The sequence below is a fragment of the Callorhinus ursinus genome, unplaced genomic scaffold, assembly GCF_003265705.2.
Source record: "Callorhinus ursinus isolate GAN/ISIS: 27379988/994484 unplaced genomic scaffold, GSC_fseal_2.0 scaffold3, whole genome shotgun sequence".
NCBI classification, from domain to species: Eukaryota; Metazoa; Chordata; class Mammalia; order Carnivora; family Otariidae; genus Callorhinus; species Callorhinus ursinus.
In genome coordinates, this window is record NW_027397065.1 from 13,745,139 (window position 1) to 13,771,245 (window position 26,107).

Below are 26,107 nucleotides of genomic sequence, written 5' to 3' on the forward strand. Positions count from 1 at the left end.
GTGGGGTGAACTGTGCACAGGAGGGCTTCAAACTGGTCTGTGGGTGCGGAAAAGGATTCTTCCAGATAGACTGGAACAGCTGACTATCCAGATTGATGAGTTAGCACTAAATTTAAGTTCTCTATTTTCTAAGAATAGTTTTTTAAGGACCTCTACTTGCTCTCTTCAATCAAAAAACCCCCTCTAAACAATCACTGTTGTTTTACAAACAAAGCTAAAACACAGGCAGGTTCGTGGACTTTTCTACTCACAACACAATTTTTGGCACTACTTACTTTTGTATCAGTTTATCCCAATTTTCCCTCAGAAACTGCCAGGCCAATCGATATCCCACCGGGTTCCTACCAACAGCTCCAAGAATATGTGGAAACTCTTGAATTTTTATTACATCTCCCTTAAAACCTTCATCTAGTAGCCTAGAATGATTAAGAGAAGAAATGTTAACAATAGAGAGTCCCTGGAAAAGTTATGAATTACTTCAATAAAATAATGTGTGAAAGAAAAAAGCCCATCTGTCAATAATAAACACAAGATAAATAGGTGACCAGAGCACTAATAAAGTTGGTATGGCTACATAATAAAAACTAACATTTAGTATTTACAACACCCATTCTCATATATTCCCTTGCTTGTTCATAAGAGAAAATAGGTAAGAAAGGCCTATGCCATATGTATTTCTAAACATGTTATTTTAAAGAGACACAAATATATATCCCTTTATTTTTCCTAACACCTGCTTGTCCCCTAATTAATTACCGTACCCATCAGATGTATGCCCACTTGAATAAATATTCCCAGCAGAAAAGGCAATTCCCAGCCGAGAGAACAAAAAGATGTTGGAAGGATCTGAGTTCATTTAATTCCTCCTGGCCACATGAACATGAACAAATTACTCACCACTGAAGCTTGTCCTCATCTTGGCTAATACAGAGGGCAAATTCAATTTTTTCTTTCTCAGAAGTAGACAACGATGACTGATACTTTCTATAAAGAAAATCCCATCCTTCAGGGTTCTGGACCCCCACAGCAAACACTGCCAAGGTCACGTCGCTGGGCAGGCTGTGGAAAAGAACATTGCTGGTGACAGTCTGAAATGCAGGAAGCGTGTTTGGATGTAGAGTGGTGACCAATGACAAACTGATACACTGGCCCAGTGATCAGAGCAACATGCCTGGAAATATAAACAAAAATCCGCTCTTTCCTTCAGTTAGATTTTATGAGAGGCAGAGGGAAGTATCTACAATTAGGTTTTAAGTACCCTTCTCAAAAACAATGTGAAAAGCCACTTGGATAAATACCTACGTATCTAACTGGGTAGATGCTGGGTAACTGGACAGATGATCACTTCTTAAGCCAAAAGAAAGAAATTCAAACTAGACTCAATATGTAGTCCATGAACAAAAGTCAGGAATCCAACAGGACCGCTGTTTGGAGGCATTTCTTTAAATGGAACCATATAGATTGTTGGCTATTTCCTAGAGAGATTTAAGCCCCAAATATTAAAGTCCAAGAATAAATTCCAAATACAGGAAGAGCCTACTTAGCTTCGACAGTATCAGCAACTACTGTACACACCTCATCAGGGACTTTGGAGGCCCAAAGAAACAACTATTATGGCATGTACCGCTTCTGTTCCTGTCCAGGACAGCAGTTTCAGTTCTAAGCCTTACCTCTATTAGATGGAAATTATTCTAATCCTATTTTAACTCTCCAGATATTTGACTTTTATATAGAGACGTTCCCTCCTAGCAGTTCTTAAAATAGAAAGTTGAGATACATAGAAAAATCTTAAAAAGCAATTTATTTTCCCAAAAAGTACACCAGGGGAGGTTTGCTTCTACTTGTTTTTTTTTTTTCTCCCAACATTTAGCACTGATGAGGAAAAACAGAACAGAGAGCCTTTATATGAACTAACCGGTTGTTCAGTAAGCACAGACCTCAAATTTCCATCGGCTTCCTTCCACTCTCTGAAGTAGGCTTCTGCCCTCCGCACGCAGGGCTGATACTTGCGCACACACGCAAGGAGCAGCAGCTGACTCCGCAGCATGCGCTGGGAGACTGAGCCCTCATCTGTCCACGTCTGACTATCAATGAGGTCCCTCAGCAGCCACAGGAGAAAGGCCTGCGGGGAAAGCCACATGCGTCACCAGTACCATCCCCGGCCATCTCGGCTTTTAGAGGAGCCGATATATCCTCAGGTGGTGGGAGTTCATTTTTAAAGTTTGATCCAACTCTTTTTTTAAAACCACGCAATTCTGTTTACATTTAATTATAAAAGGGGTCAAGAACAAGAAAATGGTTTTTACTATTTGCATAAAAATCTTTAATTTTTTTATTTTTTATTGTTATGTGAATCACCATACATGACATCATTAGTTTTTGATGTAGTGTTCCATGATTCATTGTTTGTGTATAACACCCAGTGCTCCACGCAGAACGTGCCCTCTTTAATACCCATCACCAGGCCAACCCATCCCCCCACCCCCCTCCCCTCTAGGACCCTCAGTTTGTTTCTCAGAGTCCATAGTCCGTCATGGTTCATCTCCCCCTCCAAATACCCCCCCTTCAGTAAAGTGGCAGGATATGAAATCAATGCACGGAAATCAGTGGCATTCCTATACACCGACAACAAGGCAGAAGAGAAATTAAGGAGTCGATCCCATTTACAATTGCACCCAAAACCATAAGATACCTAGGAATAAATCTAACCAAAGAGGCAAAGAATTTGTACTCAGAAAACTATAAAATACTCATGAAAGAAATTGAGGAAGACACAAAGAAGTGGAAAAACGTTCCATGCTCAAGGATTGGAAGAACAAATATTGTCAGGATGTCAATGCTACCTAGAGCAATCTACACATTTAATGCAATCCCCATCAAAATACCATCAACTTTTTTCAAAGAAATGTCTAACAATCTTTTATAAATACACCTTTCTCTATTTAAAAACCACGATGAACGGCCACTTTTGAAACAAACTAAGTTTATAGGACTGAATTTTGAGAGCAAATTATACAACAGGACTTTGTAACGTTTTGCCAAAAATAACGATTTTGTGCCTCTTCCTCAAGTACCTGAGTCATGGAGTATCTTAAGAGTAACCATCAAAACAAGATACCACCTCACACCGGTCAGAATGGCTAAAATTAAACAAGTCAGGAAACAACAGATGTTGTCAAGGATGCGGAAAAAGGGGAACCCTCCTACACTGTTGGTGGGAATGCAAGCTGGTGCCGCCACTCTGGAAAACAGTATGGAGGTTCCTCAAAAAGTTAAAAATAGAACTACCCTATGACCTAGCAATTGCACTACTGGGTATTTATTCAAAGGATGCAGAAAGAGTGATTCTAAGGGGCATCTGCACCTCAGTATTTATAGCAGCAATGTCCACAATAGCAAAAATGGGAAAGAGCCTAAATGTCCATTGACAGATGAATGGATAAAGAAGGTATGGTGTATGTGTGTATACATATATATGTATATGTATACACACACACACACACACACACACACACACACACACACACACACAATGGAATATTACTCAGCCATCAAAAAGAATGAAATCTTGCCATTTGCAATGATGTGGATCCAACCAGAGGGTATTATGGTAAGCGAAATAAGTCAAAGACAGACAAATACTATATAATTTCACTCATATGTGGAATTTAAGAAACAAAACAGATGAGCATATGGGAAGGGAAGGAAAAATAAAATAATAACAGAGAGGCAAACCATAAAAGACTCTTAACTACAGGGAACAAACTGAGGGTTACTAGAGGAGAAGTGGGTCAGGGATGGGGTTACTGGGTGATGGACATTAAGGATATCACATGATATAATGAGCCCTCATTAACCCATTAACACTGGGTGTTAAAAGCAAGCGATGAATCACTAAATTCTACCCCTGAAACTAATAATGCATTATATGTTAACTTGAACATAATAAAAATTAAATAGGGTAACCATCCAAGGACAAAATGAAATAAAGGATTTGCAAAAAGAAGGGAATAACAAATCCATAAAATTTAAGTACAGATTCTTAGAGTGCTGTGGCTTTAGTGTTGGAATGAAACCCAAATCTTTGCTATTTAATCCAAATACTAATTCTGATGTACTTTTCTTTTATATGAAGACATACATATATATACAATGGTAAGGATGCTTTCCCACACGCACACAAAAGCAAACCAGTATGTAACTACTCAGTTTATTGAGGGCTTCTACCTTGAATTGATTTTCCACTTCATTCATATCTCTTTTCTCCATCAATTTATACATAGGTATCAGCTCATTCAAACCTTGGAACACTGGCATAATTTCAGTTTCACGTTTCAAGTACAGGGTTAAATCCAAAGCTTTTTCAATTGATAGCTTCCCATTGCTGGCAAGAGATACCATGGTTAGCAGTTTAAACAAAAACCAGGCAATCAACTTTGTGTTTCAGAAGATATTTTAATCTCCCAGCAAAACATTCAATCAGATATAAATGCCCTCCTTATTAACAGTGACCTTTATATAAGTATCTTTTCTTTCACATATAACACTGGTTTATTTGCCACTGTGAGGGAAGTTTCTTGAATAATAATAGAGTCAATGCTAACTCGTGGTGAAGACAAAATGGAGACAGGTCAGTATCCGTCCCTCTAAGAAACAACAGACTGGGTGGGTGCTGAACATCCAGAGTAAGATGGTGATGTTTATCAAAATCAGTAACGTTGGTCAGAGAGACTGCCACCCAATCAAAAGTCTGAGTGTCTGGATTAAACACATTCTTGTCTCCATTTCAGAAAGAAAGTGAATATAGATAAAAGCCTTCCATTATGAAATAAAAAAATCTTAAAAACAAACCCTTCATTATGGAGGGCAGGTGTTCAAAGTCTCAGTGGCAGGGTATATGTTAAGTACAAAACCCTACAAGAAATAAGCAATACTATTACAGAGGGAAATAGTCTCAGGTAGGCAGAAACAACCGGATAAACCACTTGTATCTTTATCCCCCATTGCCTTTGCCACCCTGAGAGGTCCAGCAAATGAAGAACCCAACATTTAGAACAAAGGGACATGGGAAATGAGGAGAATTAGAGAATCATTTCTTCCCACCTGGGTCACTGCCCTGGGGACTGCAGCTCTGCTGAAATATTGAAGAATTTTGAGTTTCAGGCTTAGGACCCATTTCCTTAAAAACCATTGGCATAAGGCAAAAAAATTATAGAGTGAACACTGTCCTCAACAACTCAAACGTCATGTGGTTGGGCCACATTTTCTAAGCTCTATTCCATAAAGCTTCCATTAAATTCAGGCATCCAGTTTGAGGAATGTGGGGGGAGAAATCCTTTAACCCAAGAGACAAAAATGCAAACAACTGGGTACTGAGCCACGTGGTCTTCTAAGAAGGCTTCAAAAATGTGAAAGACTCAGCACGGCAGAAACCTCCTGAGCTTTAGGATGGCCAGAAAAGCTACAGGACAAGGCTTTAGGGATGAGGGGCTTCTCCACAAGGTAGGTTGATCTGGTTTTCTGTACTTTTGCATCGGTCTGACCTAAGCTGTTAGTAAGATTAAAATACAGATTACTTGCTTTAGCTTACTCTGTAGACTCAGACACGTGGTTAATCCTAAGACTAAAAGCAACCTTAGAATTTAAGAAGAACTTAGGGGAAAACACCCTTCAGCTTCTTACTAGCAAGTAATCATTTTCATCTTTAGAAATTAAGCGTTTGAATGCTAACAGCTGCTTTCAGAAATAAACCAAGACCTTGAGGAGTATTACCTGACGAGCTGAAATGCATTGTTGATGAGACTGGCCCGGTCATTGCTGCTGACTGTTGTGTGTGCGCCTTTTAAAAGGCCAGTCAAAGAATCCCATCCATCATTCTCATAATGCACAATGTAATAACCGTTCATTCCAACATTAAATTTGATCCATTCTACCTCTTCTGGAAGGATGAGCACATCTAGAGCAAATAAAATAAATCATAGCTCCATTTTCTCTCTTGACTGATGAAAGCTTTTCTGATCAGAGACTGGACAAAGAAACTAAAGTCAAGTTTAATATTGAACAATTTTAATACTGAAAGGAGTTTCATATTGAACACATTTCTTCTAGAAACCAGAAAAGTCCATTCCAATAGGCAAAAGCCAGCACTAGCTTTAGGCACCAATTTTTTGAGATTTATAGATCGATGAGAAGAATACAGCCACATTTCAGGCCATACATGAGACATGATGCAACAGTGTTAGTCAAAGAAGGGGGAATTTTCACTAGTAATCCCTCCTTCTTAGTATTATATAACTTAGCTGCTTTAATCTCTATCTGGCAAGACACTGGCTTTTTTTTGCCACCAGAGACAACTTCTATCTTCACTAGAAATTGAAAGCCAACAATTTGCTGAATATAAAGGTTGACCTGATCCTTCGGTTTTAACCATGATAAACAGTAAAACAAACGTAGTAACTAAGTCTTACATATTTCCAGTTTCTTCTGGACTTAACCTAGTTATTTCTATGGTAAGTTACCTGTTTTTGTCTTCAGCAAAAATCTTTGAACTGAGTCTGATTTGCTGGTAATGAATGTCAATGGAACATGCCACAGGTACCTTGGCAAAGAAAGGACAGATTATTTGTTGATTCAGTCCAACAAACAGTTATTAAATCATCTATCATATACCAGACCCGGGCTAGTTTAAATGACGGTACCAAAACTACTATAGCCAAGAAGTCAAGATGTCACCAGCCTGTTTTCCAGCTTTGCAAGGGGTGTCAGCTCAAGCACTATTCATTCTTCTTGGACTTCTTCAGTAGAGCTGGGAATTTGGGCTCCAGTGATCCCTAGCATCCTCTGCAGAGGTTGGCTGATTGGAACTCAGAGGTCCTACCTTAAAGACTTTGGCCACTATAAATGGCACAAAGTGACATCATGTGACTTCTACATCATTTGTTAAGAATAGATTATCACTTCAGTGGAATTCCTGTCAATGATGCACAAGCTGAATCTCATCATGAAGAAACAGCAGAAAACAAAAACTGGAGGACATTCTATTAAAAAAAAAACTGGCCTGTGCCCTTCAAAAATGTCAAGGACAAGGAAGAAAAATATTGAGGAACTGTTTCAAGAAAAAAAGAAAAAAAATACAACTGAACATATGTGACAATACAATGTGAGCCTACACTTAATCCTGAACCAGAATTTTTTTTTGCTATAAAGAGGTTATTAGGAAAACTGGAAAAGTTAAATCAGGTTTATAGATCAAAGTTATTAGATCAATTTCATAATTTTGATAATTATACTGTGCTTACATAAGTGAACATTCTTGTTTTTTACGGAACTATCACACTGAACTATTTCAGGATACAGGACATCAGGTTTCCAACTTACTTGCAGTTAAAAAAAAAAAAAATATGCTACTGTGGATCCAGGAGGGCAGCATAGGAGGACATTGAACTCCTCTCCTCCTATGGATACACTAAATCTATACCTACATATAGAGCAGTTCCTCCTGAGGAAGAACTGAGGGCTGACTGAATAGCTTCTGCACAACAAATGATAGAGGGACCGCACAGAGAAGGCAGAGACAGAGACGGGATAACAACAGGAATCCCATCCCAACGCAGTGAGGGAGGGCTATTACTGAAGGCCTCACACACGGACTTGCCCACCCTGGGATTTGATGAATAGCAATATAAAGAATAACTAAATAATAAGTGAAGGGAAACCCACTAACTCTAGATCATCCACCAAACAGTGGGTAAACTGCTAGAACTCTCCTCAGTCGTAGGCACTGGTGAGTACCACTGGGTACATTCTCCCCCAACCAGAATATTATGGACAGGAGCAGGGTTCAGTCCCTCTCGCCAGCGGCTTAGGGCCACCCCAGCACATCCGAGGCCCCTAGCCCACACCAGCTCCAGTCGTCCTGCCACAATGGCCCCAGCAGAGTACTCTGAGACCCTCCTGGCTTATACCCAGTCAAGCCCCAGCCATCCTACCACACGGCAGGACAACCCAGGAGCCTATGGACCACACCTGGTCCCACTCTGGCTCTAGACATCCTACCAGGGCAGCATCTCCCCCAACTCCAGCTGTTTCTCCAGGGTGGCCCAGCGAAGGAGTGCCTCAGAGCTCCCCAGTCCATGCACACTCCAGCTCTAGCTGTCTCACCAGGGCAGCTCCAGCACTGTGTTTGGGACTCCTGGGCCCATGCCCTCTCTGGCTCCAGCCAAATGGGGCATTTCCCCCATCCCACTCCAGCTTCAGCTGGACAGCCAAAGCCACTAGGCACACGCAACCTACGCAGGTTACACTAACTCACAGAAATAGACATATGAAGTCAAACAAACTAAGGACACCAAGGATTATATTCCCAACAAGAGAAAATGAAAAAATCCCAGGGGGAAAAAAAAAGAAAACTAATGAAATAGGTAAGTAATTTACCTGATAAAGAGTTCAAAATAATGGTCATAAAGATGTTCACTGAACTAAGAATGGAAGAATACAGTGAGAACTTCAATAAAGAGAAAATTTAAGTACCAAATAGATGTCACAGAGCTGAATAATAAGAAAAATACAAGCCATCAGCAGATTGGATGATACAGAACAGATCAATAATCTAGAAGATAGAACAGTGGAAACCACCCAATCAGAAGAGCAAAAAGAAAACAATTAAAAATGAGAACAGTATGTAAGGGACCTCTGATCAAATGGCAAGTGACATTCACATTCACATTATAATGGTCCCAGAAGGAAAAGAGGGAAGAAAGGGGCAGAAAACTTAAAGAAATAATGGTTGAAAACTTCACTAACCTGCGGAAGGAAATAAACATACAGGCCCCAAAAGCACAGAAACTCCCAAACAAGAGAAATCCAAAAAGATTCACACCAAGACATATTTCAGTTACAATGTCAACAATTAAAGAGAAAATCTTAAAGGCAGCAAAAGAAATACAAACTCACAAGAGAAACCCTAAGGCTATCAGCTTATTCTTCAGCAAAAACTGTGCAGACCAGAAAGGAGTAGCAGAATATATTTAAAGTGCGGAAAGGGGCAAACTTAATACCAAGAATGACCTACCCGGTAAGGCTATTATTCGAAAGAGAAGGAGAGAGAGATTTTCCAGTATAAGCAAAAGATAAAGGAGTTCATGACCACAAACCAGCCTTACAAGAAATGTTAAGGAATCTTAAGAGGAAAAGAAAAGGCCACAATAGAAATAAGAAAAAGAGAACTACAGACCAGTATCTCTCATGAATATAGATGCAAAAATCCTTAACAAGGTATTAGCAAACTGAATCCAACAATACATTAAAAAAAAAAAAAATACGCCACAATCAAGCCAGATTTATTCCCAGGACGCAAAGGTGGCTCAGTCTCTCAATCTCTCTCTCTCTCTCTTTCTCTCTCTCTCTCACACACACACACACACACAGAATCAACATGATACATCCCATAAGGAAAAGGATAAACTATAGGATCATTTCAAAGATGCAGAAAAAGCACTGGACAAAGTAAAACATCCATTCATGATAAAAACCCTCTGAAAAGTAGGTATAGAGGAAACATACCTCAACATAATAAAGGCCTTATATGCAAACCCAAACCAACATTGTACTCAATGGTGAAAAACTGAATGCTCTTCCCCTAATGTCAGGAACAAGAGAAGGATGTCACTCTCATCACTTTTAATCAGCATAGTACTGGAAGTCCTAGCCATAGCAATCAGACAACATTAAAAAAAAAAAAAAGGCATCCAAATTGGCAAGGAAGAAATAAAATTCTCATTATTTGCAGATGACATGATACCATACATAGAAAACTCTCAAGGCTTCATTAAAAAACTACTAGAACTCATATCTGAGTCTAGTGAGGTCATGGGATATAAAAATCAATGTACAGAAATCTGTTGCATTCCTATACACTAATAATGAAACAGCCGAACATGAAATTAAGAAAATAATCCCACTTGCAATTGTACCAGACACAAAGTATCTAGGAATAAACTTAATCTAACAGGTGAAAGACCTGTATTCTGAAAACTATAAAAACACTGATGAAAGAAATTCAAGATGACACAAAGAAATGGAAAGACATTCCATGCTCATGGAATGGAAGAACAAATACTCTTAAAATGTCTATGGCACACAAAGCAATCTACAGATTTAACACAATTCCTATCAAAACACCAACAGCATTTTTCACAGAACTTGAACAAAAAATCCTACAATGTGTATGGAACCACAAAAGACCTCAAATAGCCAAAGCAACCTTGAAAAAGAAAAACAAAACTGGAGGTATCACAATGCCAGATTTTAAGTTATATTACAAAATGGTAGTAATTAAAACCATATGGTACTGGCCTAAGAACAGACACAGAGATCAATAGAACAGAATAGAAAACCCAGATCATATGCTTAATTAATCTTCGACAAGAGAGGAATGAGTAAACAATGGGAAAATGTCTCTTCAACAAATGGTGTTGGCAAACTGGACAGCTACACGCAAAAGAATGAAACCATACCACTTCCTTTCACCATAGACTAAAATAAACTCAAAATGGATTAAAGACCTAAATACAAGCCCTGAAACCAGAGAAGTCCTTGAAGAGAGCACAGGCAGTAAGGTCTCTAACATCAGCTGTAGCAACTTCTTTCTAGAGAGGTCTCTTAAGGTAAGGAAAATAAAAGCAAAAATAAACTACTGAGACTACAGCAAAATAAAAAGCTTCTGCACAGTAAAGGAAACAGCCAACAAGGCTAAAATGCAACCTATGGAATGGTAGAAGATATTTGCAAATGATGTATCCAACAAAGGGTTAGTATCCAAAATATATAGAACTTATCAAACTCCACAGCCAAAAAAAATCCAATTAAAAAATGGACAGAAGCCATGAACAGACATTTCTCCCAAGGAGACATCCATATGGCCAACAGACACATGAAAAAAAAAAATGCTTGACATCACTTACCAGGGAAATGCAAATCAAAACTACAATGAGATATCACCTCACACCTGTCAGAATGGCTAACATCAAAAACACAAGAAACAAGTGTTGGTGAGGATGTGGAGAAAGGGGAACCCTCGTGCACTGGTGGTGGGAATGCAAACTGGGGCAGCAACTCTGGAAAACAGTATGGAGGTTCCTCAAAACATTAAAAATAGAACTACCCCTATGATGCAGCAACCGCACTACTGGGCATCTACCCAAGGAATATGAAGACACTAATTCAAAGGGATACATGCACCATGATGTTTACAGCAGCATTATTTATAATAGCCAAATTATGGAAACAGCCCAAGTATCCATCAATAGATGGATACAGAAGATATGGTATATGTATAAATAATGACTATTACTCAGCCATAGAAAATGAAGTCTTGCCATTTGCAACGACGTGGATAGAACTGGAGAGTATAATGCTAAGCGAAATAAGTCAGAGAAAGACAAAAATACCGTATGATCTCACGCATGAGTGGAATTTAAGAAATAAAACAAACAAGGACAAAAAGAGTAAACCAGGAACCAGAAACAGACTCTTAACTATAGAGAACAAACCGATGGTTACCAGAGGGGAGGTGGGGGGGGGGGGATGCGTGAAACAGGTGTTGGGGATTCAAGAGCACAGTTATCATGATGAAAAGAAAATAAAGTAATAAAAATAACAAGTACAGGTAAGAATGAGGAGGAAATGGAAGGCTCCGTTTTCCTGATGCTGACAGTGTAGATTGGTGCGGTCACCATCATAAACAGTATGTAGGTCGCTCAGAAAATTAAAAATAGAACTACACTATGATCCAGGAATCCTACTTCTGGGTATTTATTCAAAGAAAATGAAAACACCCACCTGAAGAGATACATGCACCTGTGTGTTCACTGCAGCATTGTTTAACTATAGCAAGATACGGAAGCAACCTACGTATCCACTAATAAATGGATAAAAAGATGTATATATACACATATGTACATACACACACAATGGAGTATTAACCATAGAAAAGAATGAAATCTTCCCATTTTCAACAACAGAGATGGACCTGAAGGATATTATGCTAAGTGAAAGAAGTCCTACAGATAAACACAAATACCGTATGATTTCACCTATACGTGTAATCTGAAAAACAAAACAAAACAGAAAGACTCAAATAAAGGAAACAGACTGTTGGTTATGGGGGGTTATGCAGGGCGGGGGTGGGGAGTGAAATAGGTAAAGGAGATTAAGATACAAACTTCCAGTTTTAAAATAAATAAGTCATGAGATGTACGGTGTAAGGAATACAGTCAATAGTACTGTAATAACTTTAGTGACAGATGGTAATAAGATTTAGTGTTGGTATTTTGCAATGTATAAATATACTGAATCAGTATGATGTATATCTGAAATAGGATAGTTTGTCAATTATAATATACATATGCTATATAGAGAGGATACAAAAAGATAAAGAGCACATTTTTAACTGTATTTTGGATTTTACATGGAAAGATTCTCTTTTAGGTTTTATATACATATTTCAGGTTAGATGTAAAGAGAGGAGAGAAGGGGACGGAGGGGGAGAGAGAATGATAAAGCAAATGTGGTCAAGAGTTAACATATGCGGGGCGCTTGGGTGGCTCAGCTGGTTGAGCGTCTGCCTTGGCTCAGGTCATGATCCCAGGGTCCTGGGATCGAGCCCCACATTGGGCTCCCTGCTCAGTGGGAAGCCTGCTTCTCCCTCTGCCCCTGCTGCACCCCCTGCTTGTGCTTTGTCTGTCAAATAAATAAAATCTTAAAAAAGTCAACATATGTGTATCTGGGTAAAGAATACACGAGCATTCTTCGTGCTCTTCCTGCAACTTCTCTGTAAGTCTGAAAGTATTTCAAAAACAAATTTTTTTTAAGTACTGTCCATCTAGGGTCAGTCAAGGTGCACTACTCCTTTCCAGTGGTGTCCTTCTGAAGTATTAAAACCAACAAACAGGCTCCAGGATCTAATGTAGACTTCCAAAAAAGAGGCTCTCATAATCCCCAGAAATCACCTGAATGTTTATGTCCTCAGCTCCAACCCAAATGCCAGGCACTATTGGCATTTAGTGGCAGTTGCTTAGTTTAGAGCTGTTTCCAGTTAGTAACGGGAATTACCATCCCATCAAACTACAGAACACAGGAATGTTAAAACACTGATACATTATGAGCTTTACTGAGATGAACCAAGGTTGAAAGCCACATTTATCCTCTTGGGAAGATGGTAGTGTATAACTCGACTTCACAGGATACAGAGATTTGACTGAAATATTTTAGCGGTCAAGACAAGAGCAGTCTGAAAAATAAAGTCTCCCCGCACAAGGCAGGTGTTACCGAGGCAACAGCCCCAAGTTTTCCACCCTGAACGTTACCCAGTTTCTGAGGCGTCCTCGGGTGCTTTCCTGTAGTGCTCCTGCCTCATGTGCACGTTCCTCCCCCTCACCGTGACCGTTATCAGGGGAAAGCCCTTCTGCAGCGTCCACGTGTTCATCATGGTTTTTACATCAAGGCCTTCCTGTCGCCAGTGCTGATACAGACAGAAAACAGATCCGTGAGCACTCGCCCAACGCTGATGGAGAGCCCAGGCTTGCGCTCACCAGGCGGCTACCTGTTCACAACCCCTGACCCCTTGCTCTGCTCGCCAGCCCCTGCCCACCTCCCTTCCCCACACCGTGCGCTGCCGTGGCCTTCCCGTCCGAGCGCAGACTGCTTGCTTTTCCGTTCTCTTCCTCTACCCACAGGTACAGGTCATGGCTTACGAGCATGTACTGTGTCTGGTTCTACCGGGCATCCCTTGGGCTTGGCACACTGCACCCAGCAATGCTGGCTCAGACAAGCAAGGTGGGAAAAAATGTTCAGCCGCTAACCTGTACTTCCCAAGTGCTAACATCAAGATGGTCCACACTCAGCAGTTGTAAACTCAAAAGCCGATACATTCTTTGATACTAAAAAAGCTTCTAAGGATATTTAAGAGCCAGTCAAAGGATAAAAACACTATATAACAAATCTACTGTACCCCTGAAACAATACATTATGTTAATAAAAATGGATAAATAAAAATAAAAATAAAATTCACACTGGAAAAAAAATAAAATGTTCACAAAAGGCAAAACAAAAAACAAAAAAAACCTAGAAATCACGGAGTAAAGCAATCTCTAAAAACCAAAATGCTCCCAAAAAATGAAAATATGGTGAATAAAATTCAGCTGAATCTCTAGACTCAACCTCCACTGCCTATGAAAATACTCCACAAGTCCAGATAAACAGACTCATATTGTTTTGGGACTCAATTATTATGAATTCTTTACAGCTTAGCAGTTAAAAACGTGAGTTAGATCTAAATTCAATCCCCACGCTGCAATCTACTCAACATATGCTTTTGGATTTCACATTCCCATCTGTTAAGCTAGAAGTACCCCGCTCACAGGTTTACTCTGAGACGTAAAGGAGTCAAGTGCTTAGCACGTGCCTGACACGTAGTAAGTGCTCAAGGATGCCTGCTGCCCCTATTTGTTTTTTCCACAAATGAAGAGCTATAGAAAGGACCCACGTGGCCTGACGGATACAGCCCCAGTGTACCACAAAAACAGGTCATAAATTCACTGCTTTCCAGAGAACGAAGCTGAACGAATTAGTACCAGTGATATGTGTTACCCACAAAGGTTATGCAACTCCATGTAGACAGCTTTGAAGAGAAACTGTAAAAAGCCTGTCAGTCAGCTACAGTTTAAGCACAATCTTATGTGGGGTTAGAGTGATATAATGATGGACTTCAGAGAGTTTGGCCCAGAGATTTCCCTCAAAGAATACGGTGTAAGCATATGAGCTCTGGGGTCCGACGTACAGCTGTAAAAACTTACTGAGGTTGAAGATGAATGCGGATCCCTGGAGCAAAAGCCATCCATCCTTTCTGTGCCATCTGTAGGGCAAATCTAAAAACCAAAACTAAACGTGTTATTCTTGGTTCTCTAGAAAACACTCAGGATTCTTCACAGAGGGATTAATAAGGTGTAGAAAACCACCACCACCACAACATGGTAATAAGCCCGGCGATGCCCGAGGCAGATATAAACAAACCACACTCACACTTGCCATACGATCCCAAAGGTCCTCATTTCTTGTGTTTCTGTAGCTGTACTTCTGGAGATACTGCACAATACCGCTTTTAAATGCGTCGGCACCGAGATAATCCCTCAGCATATTCAGAATACAAGCTCCCTGAAAAGACAACGTAGGTAATTGTCAGTTTAATCATCATCTAATCTGCCGCCACACTTTTATTTTGGAGGAATTCTTTCAAAATGCAACCGTGGTAACATTTTCAAAGTGTCGTGACTTGTGACACAATTAAAGAAAGTGGGTTTACAGAAAAAGAATTTTTTCAAAGAAGTGGGTAAACCTGGCCCTGTCTAGGCAGGGGATTGAACAGGACTGTTTCTCTTCTTAGTCCCCTAGGGCCATCATTTTCTAAGAGCAACCAAGCCTCCCCACAGGGCCAGTGACCACCACCGGCCATTATCCATAGGTCAGGGCACAGTGGTGCTGAACCAACACTTGGCACCACCTCCTGCCTTCCCTGGGGCCACTCCGGAGCAGCAGTGGGGAAAGTAGCTCCAACAAGAGATGGAAGCAGAGGTACCAGTTAAGGAACAGGGGAGGGCAGGCAGCCCGGAGCAGAGAGGGCCAGAGGAACACAGGCAAAAGGAGCAGGAGAAGACTCGAGACCCTGTACTCCTGTGTGAAGAGTCCTTTCCCCTCCACCCTCACAACTGTAGCTCCCTTTTCACATGCAGAAATATTGACCATATAGGTGTGAGTTTATTTCTGGGCTCACTCATCTCTTCCACTGAGCTAGGCCTCTGTAGGTCTGTTTTTACCTCCCCTGCACTGCTGATGAAAACATCGAAGAAATACTGTTCTGTTTATTACAAATAAATCGGCCAAATAAAATGATAAATGACCTTTTCTGCCTTGTTGAAGACAGAATGGTTGGGAATGGAAAGACAATTGGGAAAGCAGAAGCTTGATCTCATGAAGGAGGACCTAGGACTTTAGCTCTGGCTTGTATTGCTGAGGGAAATACACAGGCCCCCTGTGACCAGTGTGACTGCAATTCTTTCCTTTCCCCTGTCCAGAGAAGCCAGCTAAAGATTTTTATATAAAATCTTCCATTAAATGTTAGCAACCATTTCCGATTCTATTATTAAACACATTGTATAGGACAGTATTCGGCAGTTCAACAATACCAACCATTTCTGAAGGCGCCAAAAGGCAAGCTACAGGAGATAGGAATGTTTGCCTGGTGCAAAGGTGAGGCTCAATCAAGACCCATTTGTTGAATGATAAGTAAGAGGCAGCGTTCTTAAAGGCCCTAAGTTTTCATTTTATGACAGAGTAAATGAAAAAACCAACTCAAAGGTCATCTTCAGGACTACCAATCAAACTGCAAGTTAGGCCTTAAAGAGTGAACTCCAGCCAGCATGGGGCAGCATAGAAGGCATTCAATCTGGGTTGTTCCTTATGAAGGGAAAGCCACCCCACAATCCTACCTATCATCTCTCCACCCAAGTCTTTAGCAGTTTCGTGTCCAAAATGTACCCTTATCATCCATTTTTACCTTTTCATAAGAAACCTCATCAAACATCTCCCGAATCTGAGCAGGATCCTCCACAGCTGTTGAAATAGGGTGTGAAGAATTTAATGCATCTACCTCCATCACATTAAAACACTTGCCGAAGAAATAATCATCCTGTTGAGACAAAGACAACATCACCCACGTGATTTATATTTTAGATAATAAATATGAAAGGACTAATGTTTGGTTTGGGATAGTAGGTTTATACTTCAAATTTCTGGCCCAAACCTATTCCGTATTTATAGGGTTTACAAAATAAAATAGAATTGCTATTGCTAAAGAGCATCCAAGAAAAAATTTTAGGTGAACATTTTAGATTTTGTTCATCTTAAATCCTATCACTTTAGAAGACCATATTCTCTTACAAACAAAACCATGATGCCTGGAGCCAAATAGCATCAAAACAACAAACTAAAGTGTATAGATTGCAACATCTCCAATCATCTTATTTTAAAGCAAAGAAATTTAGATTTTAAACCATGTGGTCAAAAAAAAAAAGGGGTAACAAACTCAAAGTATAATCTGTCTTTTTAGGGCATATTACCTAATAGGATAACATACACACATAATCATTTTTATTAAGGGGTATGTGGAAATGGGAAAATATTTATGATCCATTGTAGTGTAATAGTTACATAGACATTTTAACTATAATAAATTATGTGTACAGAAAGATGAAAATGAGAAGTCAAAATTACAGTAGGGTAAAGGACTGTTTGAGGTTTTTTTGTTTTTACTTAAAGTTTCTTTTTAACTTTATTGCATGTGATTTTCACAAGTTAAATACCTGATTAAAAAAAAAACAAACAAAACACGTAAAGGTTTCAAAGCATTCAGTTTGTGACTCCTGAGTGTAGGCTCATATATAAACAAATGTACAGTTACCTAAAGCAAATGGGATCCTATTTGATTTGACAGGTAGAATCCTATTGAAATAACAGCAATCTGTACTTAATAATCCTTCAGTGAACAACCTGAAGGTTGAGGAAATGATATGCAACAGACAGGCTGTCATTACTTCTATTTCTTTGATACTAAAGGAGGGTAAGATTCAACTTCATTTCCTAACAATCATAGGTTTGGAAATAAGCCTTTGTGATACCTTTAAAGTTCACTACCATTTTGGGAACCTGATTCCTAGCTCAACTATCAAGGAGTTAATATGTCTATGAATTCTATCATTGAGGATCAGTAAGTATTTTCCAGCAACACTGAATAAAACAGATCAGCCTGTTAAAAATAAGTAAATACTTACAACTTTCATTTCAGGATGAGTCACACTGACCGACACAAACTCCATAAACTTGGCAAATCCCTCATTTAACCAAAGATCATTCCACCATTGCATGGTGACGAGGTTCCCAAACCACTAAAAGGAAAACAGTAGATTATTCACACATTTCTAGGGAGACTGGATTATGTACACAGCTATAAACATAAGGCATTCAGGAGGAAAGATTTCACATGTGCGATGCCAGTATATGAGCAACATTTATAGAATACTTTATCAAAGTAAAAAGAAAAAACTTTCCATGTTCATTTTAAAAATGCTACCTAATGCTTTAAAGAACTCTCATTTTTACTTTGCCTTTTTTCCATAGGAAATTATCGATCCAATTCGTATGTCAATATGAAAACTCTCTTCTGCCCCGTAAAAGCAACATAGATGTAGTTTCACAATTTTTAAAAGCCTGATTAGCTTTGTGTACCTGGTGGGCGAGTTCATGCGACACTATCATAGTAACGCCAAGCTTATCTGCTGCCGAAGACTTCTCAATGTCAAACAAGAGACTAGATTCTCTGTATGTGGTCAGTCCCCAGTTTTCCATAGCACCACTCTCAAAGTCCGGAATAGCGGCAAGATCTTGGGAAGGACACACAAATCTGTTTCCAGTCTTTAAATGACACACTGCCCGTACACACTAACTTTCAGAACGGATGGGTGTAGGGATCCTAAGAAAATCCAGGCTGGTTGTGCAGAATCCTATTCTAGGCTGGAAGAACCTTTCACAACTGAGAAAAAGAGGCTCTGTGATTCACTGAATTGCTCTGCTGCTGCGTGACCAAGTCAGATGTAGGCCCCAGGCCTCCAGACTCCCAACCTAGCTGTCTGACAGCAGAGTTTGGGAATTGAATACTCTTAAAAATTTCCTCAATAATCCACTAGACTTAGGATGCCCCAGGCTCCAGTTCACCTAAAATCTCAAACACACGAGGGTCTTAAGAGCCCATTTAAGAAGGAAAATGCAGATTTTCCTTACACTGTATAAATTTGTTAAGAAAAATTTATTGAGCACCCTGTATATTCCTACCAAATATGTGCCAATCATGAAAAAAAGAAATGCACCTTCTGCCCTTTGCTGTCTGCCCACTAATCCAGTTGGGTTTATCTTTAAAGTCAGAAGGTAAAATGATCACCATGACATGCGCCTCAGAACCTAATCAAGATCTGTTTCTGCTCTAATTAGAATTTACTGTATAGATTAGGGGTGAGAAGATCAACCTGATGGTCGACACCTGCCAGAGTTTAAGGACTTGAACGGCTGAGATAACCACGGGAATGCCAATTAGGAGGATATAATCCATAGCTGACATCATTAAATGCCACAATTTGCAAAAACTGTGCAAAATCTTCACCTTGTTTGGGTAAGGGATATGGAATGCTGAAATAATCCTCGTAAAATTCTAGAAGAGTCACTGCGGTATCCAGTGCATAATCTGCCTGATGGATCTTGTCTGGCACAGAGTATACGGAAACCTGAAAAGAAATGAAAGATAGTTAGCTCTTCAAATGCTATTGTGGCTTCTCTCCACAACTGTATGGAAGATGGACATCAAAGGCTTCATTTTCTGCTGTACGGTTGCCAATTAAGAAAAGTAGCAGTTCCATTTCCTGTCTTAGTGCTGTTTCTGATCAACTTCCCTTCTGAAAACTATAACATGCTGGATAACATATACAAAAATGTCTTTTCAAATGTTCTTATGACATAGTGGAAAAGTAAAGAAAACTTAGATGCCAAAAGTGAGGGTGGCACCCTCCATAGACAGCAGAGGACACTAACCTAATACAGATAGATTTGAGTTTTCACAGCATTGAAGGTCTCAGGGGATAGGAGACCAGGTCCAGAGCCTGCCCAAGGTAGAAGCCCAACAGAAGACGCACCAGGCATAAAGCTGGACCCTAAAGGACCACACCCTTCTATAAGGGTAAACTAAAAATAGCCACCCTCTTCCTCAAGGAGACTGCAAGGGAAAAAAATGCCTTAGTCAGGTCTTGGTACTACATGGGGGAGGCCGAGGGAAGTCCTAAGAAAATCAGTAAAAGCTACTCTTCATGCTGGTTAGGAGCTACACTCACACTAACCAGGGCGCTCAAAAATCTGAAGCTAATAGGTTGAATTAAAGTGGTTCATGAGTTCGTAAATGCTCCCAGTCACCTGACAGGAGCAAACAAATTCTCTCTGGAAGAATCCACCTTCAACTCAGGCAGTGTAAATTCAATATACACAAAGGAACTAGACACCATAAGCAAGAACCAGCAGAAATAAACCACATGATCAGACAAAGACTTCAGACAGGACAGTTACTAGAATGTAAAATGTATGTTTAATGTTTTTAAAGAAATAAAAGGCCTAAAAATACTAATATGTAAAAGGAGTTCTGGGCCCCAAGTCCAATGTGTGTGTGTGTGTGGGGGGGTGCAGGTTAACCCCACACCTCTAAGCAGTTCAGCAATACCGCCTGGGTGTCCCACAATTCAACTTGATTCTGACACTACCCAGAGATAGCACCAGATTCCACAACATAAAGGTTAAGTCTTACTAAACTGCCCCCTCCTTCCCCTTCAGATGATATTCACAATTCCAGGTTACCATCCGTGCTTCTGATCAATAGGCTATAGTTTGGAAGTTGCAATGACCACCTCTCTAGGTGTGATTAATTTGCAAGAGCAGCTCACAAAACTGGAGAAATCTTTAACTCACTATAAAAGGACATGACTCAGGAACAGCCAGATGGAAGAGATGTACAGGACAAGGTACAGGAAAAGGCAAAGAGCTGCCATACCGCCTCCAGGCAGGCCACTCTGGCTGAACCTCCACACTTGCACCAACCCAGAAGCTCTCTGAAATGTCCTTTGGGTTTTTATGGAGGCTTCATCATACAGGCATGACCAATAAGGTCATAAGCCCTTGGTAATTGAACTCACTCTCCAGCCCTTCTCCACTCCCTGGAGGTCAAGGGGGCGGGACTGAAAGTTCCAACCCTCCAATCACATGGCTGGTTCTCTGGCAACCAACCCCCATCCTTAGGTTACCTACATGCTTTCCACAAGTCATCTCATTAACCTAACTAGAGACACCTTTCTAGCTGTCATCAGAAAATTCCTAGTATTTTATTTAGGAGCTCCATGCTAGGGACTGGGACAAAGACCATGTATATATATTTCTTATTATAAATCACAATATCACAGTATGGAAGAGACATTATTAAAGAAATCTTTCATAAACGATTCCCCAAAGTGGGCAATTCAATGGGTGAGGGTTTTTGCTGATAGTTTCACTGCGAAATTTAGACTGGTCCCTACATTCAAGTCTCAAGCATCACCTTCAAATCTCCAGGTAAGTAGAAAGATCTCTACAAGACGAAGAACTACTAGGGGAACAAAAGATTATTCATCAGAGAAGTCCTACCTATTCAGGCCTCAGTGAAAGCCAGCACAAATAAATGAGGTATCTTCAAATTAAAGCCCTCCCCCCAAAAAAAAATTGTTTGCATTTAGAGCCCAGCATACAGTTGAATAGGTTGTTCACTATACTTTGGTACCCAGAAAAGGGGCAAGCAGTCCTGGAAACAAGATATTCTCTCTAGTATTCCAGTATTTACTGTCACAACTGCTCTCCCCAGAGCGATGTAATACTCTAAGCCAACTGCTCTATTTTACTTCCTTCTCAAGACTAGAGATCCTCTGTTCAGATAGTCAAATCACACTTACTTCCAAACTATAGAAAGTGATAGCCAGAAACAATTTCAGAAACCCCTGCAGGATCTAGTCCAATGTACACATTTTGCAGAAGTATAAACTAAGTTCCACAGGGAGCAGGGCCAAGGACAGAAAACCAGCTAATGGTGGAGCCAGAACCATGAACGAGGCCAGGCCAAGCCTCTCCATGTTTTTGTTATTAGAACCTCATTGTAAATACCAGCATCTGTGACAAGAGGATGCCAACCACCCCGGTTTTTGCCCAAGACTCAGGGGTGTGCCCAAAATGTGGGACTTCCAATATTAAAGCCAGGACAGTCTCAGGCAGATGAGAACAAGTTGGTCACCCTATGTGACAATCTGACAATCCCAGGGTTCACCTTGACTCCGCTCTTGGTCATCTTGCTAATAGACTTAAAATCTGAAATAATGAAAGCCACCAGGTAGGTGCTCATCTTCACAGTGACATCAAAATGGTCTTCTATGAGTCCTTCAGCAACAGTCACAGATTTAACCTAAAATCAGAATAACTGAAATCATCAAACAAATCATCAATCACCCAATACATTGAAAATACTTGATAAAGAGAAATTTCCTAACCACCAGACATAATATTCAAAGTATACAGCACATTTGTATAATTATCTTAAAATTTCTCTTTCCAGTATCTGATTGTAATTTCGATATTAAGGCCATTCTACTCAATTTTTTTTAAGGAGATACAATTCACATACCATATAATTCACCATTTTAAAGTATAGCGTTCAGTGGTTTTTTTATTATATTCACAGAGTTGTGCAACTATCATCACTAAATTTCTTTTCAATAACCCAGATGGTTGCAAACTGGCCCATATTTGGTACCTGAGGATTGATAATATGAATGGGACAAAGCAAAACTGAGATTGTTGGTTTTGCCAAGATGTAGACCACCTGACCTTAAATACAGGTATGAGAATTATCTGCAAAACACTGTCTAATTTGTTTTCTACAATGAGCAAACATGTAACCGTGCACAACTTAAAAAGAGCTTCTGTTTTCCTACAAACTTGAAAGTAACACGGGCCTGACATGGCCAAGCTTCCTCCAAACTCTTGATTTGCTTCATTGGAATCTGCTTTAGGTGCAGTCAGGGAGCCACCCTGCAGTGGGGGGGGTGGTGGAGGGACAGTCTAAGAGGTCTGCTCCCCAAAAGGAAAGTCTAATATGTCAGGCAACACCAAGCAGTGGGGCAGGGCCCTGGAGACGGAGAACGAGAGAAGAACTAGCCTGGTGAACACACGCATTTTCCCTGGAATCTTATTTCCACCTCTATTTCTGTGCCCTCATCCTTCTTTGTAATACCCCCCCACCAGTTCTGGTGTCTGCTGGTCACTCTGTGCTCCCGCCTCTGATAGCCGACCTAGGTTTACTCTTGAAAAACTCCAACTTACCTTTTCTTTTTAAATGCCTTCTACCCGCCCCTAACCAAAACTTTTATTCCTGAAGTTGCGCTATTTACTAGGAAAGTAAGCTAATTAATTCAACTTTAAGTGGGATGAAATCCTGCCCACTGCCCATACACTTCAATGTTCTGATGGGAGTATTTGCTTTTCCAGCCACCAAAATCCTTGGAGACTCCATTGTCCTTCCCCTGAACTCTGGGGCCACAGCCTAACTTCAGGCTAGTCCTGTAAGATTTCTGCCAATGGGCGGGCTTTCCTGTCCAAGAGGCCAGATCACATTAGAGATTTTCCTTTCCTTAACAAATGGGTCCTGGATAGCCATGGATTTAGGCTCCAGCATCTCTGTGAAGCCTTGGGAGCTCCCAGCCTTCACCCTGCAAACCTACGAGTTTCTCTACCAGTCCTTTTTGGTCATCAGTCTCCCCCTTAATTCATCTGCCCCTGTTCTTTATTCTCCCAAAGCTGTGATTGATACTCTAATGAGAGAACTCACTCACAAACCCGGGAGCAATGGCATAACATTGGGGGATGGAACGATAATTGGAACAAGCTTGTTCTCTATCTCAAATTTCATATTCCTGTTTTTTGTTTGTTTTTTTTTCCATCTACAAATGTGAGTGGAATAGACAGAAGTTCTTAGTTGGTAGAGATCTGCTGAAGAGCACTTTTCACAGAGCATGGCCCTCTGAGGGGGGCCTGTCAGAATCCTGTTTGTGGAAAGGATTTTTAAGGTATTCAGTGCTGGGGGCGGGGGGCTGGTGGTCTACAGAGTGTTAAGCGTTGCAAGGTACTATCCTAGAGGCTGGTTGTGGCTCTCAGAGTGCCACGCTAAGATTTGGCCTCCCTGGCCAGCACAGGGTTGAGCGGGGACACCCTTTAAGACTCTAGGCAACATCTGTTCCATGTGAGTCTCATCACAGTGAGCTCTGTGGACAAAGGCTATGTGTGCTTCAGGAGTTGATCCACATCTGTTGCAGGCTGATAGCTCAGTGGACGAGTATTTCTAAGCTGCCAGAATCATTGGGCAGTGGCACGTACTGAGTAGTTTTATTCATTTGGCACAGCCATTTTTCCCACCACTTTTGGGAAAATCAGATGGAACGGCTGTCCACATTTGCTTTGGAATTGGAGGATGATGGTCTCTTCAAAGGGAACTGAGCTATCTATCACTACTTACCTTTGGTACCATAATATTCTAAAAAGATTACTTTTTTTCTGTCAGCCCAATTTCATGGAAATAGTCATAAATCATAGTTATTAGTATATCCTATATAGAAATTAGAGAAAATAACTATATACTAGAAATATACCCTTATGTGACAAAGTGTGCCCTTGAAAAGATCATATGAGAAAAGGAAGGGGAAAGTGCTTTGTGAAGGGCACTCTCATTTAAACCGGACCGGAGTCCCTACAGTGTCCCTCCTGTCAGTACCAGGGACCTGGAATGCCACTTGGACTAAAATCCTACTTGTTTTTAGGGCTAATTTTTTCTCTGACTACAGATAAATTATTGCTTGAAACAAAAGTACGGGTTGGAAATGAAGAAAGAAAAGTTAGCTGTCAGGCAATAAAACAAATAACACTAGTGACCTGAATATTAGTTGTCACTGGGGTAACGCAAGTGACAGCATATCAATGGATTTTTCCTGTGAGTAGATCCACAGGAGTTCAGACTCACCAGTGGCATATTGGAGATGGCGAGGTGTCTTGGCTCCCGTCTGATCTTGACTGAAAAATTCGCTTTGAAGGCAGGTTCATCAAAGCAGGGAAAGGCCATTCTGGCTGCAGTGGGTTCAAAGTGTGTTGATGCAAGTACTCTAAAATTATGGTGAGTGAAATAAAAATACAACATAAAGCACCAGGGACTCTAAAAGAGATGTGTGTTTGGTTTTTAATTCCTAGAGATACCATAAGATTATGGATTTCACTACCAAAAAGAAATCTTTCATAGAACAGAAGTTATCATAAACTAAGTAAAAAGACAAGTAAAAAACTGGGAAAATGGTTTGAACGCTATGTGACAAAGGGTTAACAGCCTTGACAGATAATGAACGCTTATAAATGAGTAAGACTACAACCAGCAACCAGGGGGAATAGCAGGTACGGCCATAAACAGGCAATTCACAGAAGAAGAACCTACAAATCGTAAATAAACCTATCAAAACCTGCTCAACTTCCTCAATAATCAATGAAATGTAAGTCAAAGGGACATATCTGTTGGCTTTTTGGCTTTAAAAAGACTTCCCAGATACAGTGTTAGCTCCAGATGAGGAATATGGCAAGGGATATCAGAAGACTGTAGACCCTTTAACTTAGCAATTTTATGTAGGCATTTATTCTAAGGAAATGATTTACAAAGATATTGCTATTGCTGAAAAGGTGGAAACAACCTAATCTCCACTGATGGGGTATTAGTTAAACCATTGCACGTACATTATAATAAACTCATTAAAATAATGTATAGTGATAGCCATCTATATGAAACATTTCCTCAACATATTAAAATAAGATCCCATATAGGATGGAAAATATAACATAGCTCCATTTATATAATGTTTATCCATAACCAGAGAGAAGTCTGGAAGGATGCTCCCCGAAATAAAAGTAATAGTTATATTTAGGGGCTGTGATAGGGGACAAAATTTACTTTTTTGAAAAAATTTTTTTAACCTCAAAAGAACAATATGGACTCAGAAAAATAAATGAGTATAATCTACTAGCAAATAAAATTTGATTTTAAAATTCAGCATTGGGGTGCCTGGGTGGCTCAGTGGGTTAAACGTCTGCCTTCGGCTCAGGTCATGACCCCGGAGTCCTGGGATCGAGCCCTATGCCGGGCTCCCTGCTTAGTGGGGAGTCTGCTTCTCCCTCTCTGTCTGCCCCTCCCCCTGCTCCATTTCTCTCTCGCTCACTCTCTCTCTAATAAATTTAAAAAATAATAAATAAAATTCAGTATCAATTAACCCAAAATAGTTTGCCTCCTTAAAAAACAGAACAAAAGCAAGGCAGAGGAGGATCTAAGGAAAAAAAAAATGTTTCTTCTAATAGGCTGTAT

The 26,107-nt window shown here is 40.2% G+C and overlaps 1 protein-coding gene across 4 annotated transcripts in view; it reads right to left on the reverse strand.

The window, feature by feature from the left end:
• The window catches only part of ERAP1 (endoplasmic reticulum aminopeptidase 1), a 38,915-nt gene that overhangs the window by 6,051 nt on the left and 6,757 nt on the right, over positions 1–26,107 (reverse strand). For all 4 annotated transcript variants that reach the window (XM_025866810.2, XM_025866809.2, XM_025866811.2 and 1 more), the window contains exons 3-17: positions 24,731–24,869; positions 21,989–22,123; positions 19,265–19,385; positions 18,337–18,491; positions 17,883–17,996; positions 16,610–16,741; positions 15,079–15,210; positions 14,853–14,924; positions 13,365–13,519; positions 6,519–6,598; positions 5,773–5,956; positions 4,228–4,384; positions 1,938–2,122; positions 898–1,059; positions 276–416 (exon numbers count right to left, since the gene is read on the reverse strand). In XM_025866810.2, coding sequence (XP_025722595.1) covers positions 276–416; positions 898–1,059; positions 1,938–2,122; positions 4,228–4,384; positions 5,773–5,956; positions 6,519–6,598; positions 13,365–13,519; positions 14,853–14,924; positions 15,079–15,210; positions 16,610–16,741; positions 17,883–17,996; positions 18,337–18,491; positions 19,265–19,385; positions 21,989–22,123; positions 24,731–24,869 — 2,064 coding nt within the window. The remainder of the gene's footprint in view (positions 1–275; positions 417–897; positions 1,060–1,937; positions 2,123–4,227; positions 4,385–5,772; positions 5,957–6,518; positions 6,599–13,364; positions 13,520–14,852; positions 14,925–15,078; positions 15,211–16,609; positions 16,742–17,882; positions 17,997–18,336; positions 18,492–19,264; positions 19,386–21,988; positions 22,124–24,730; positions 24,870–26,107) is intronic.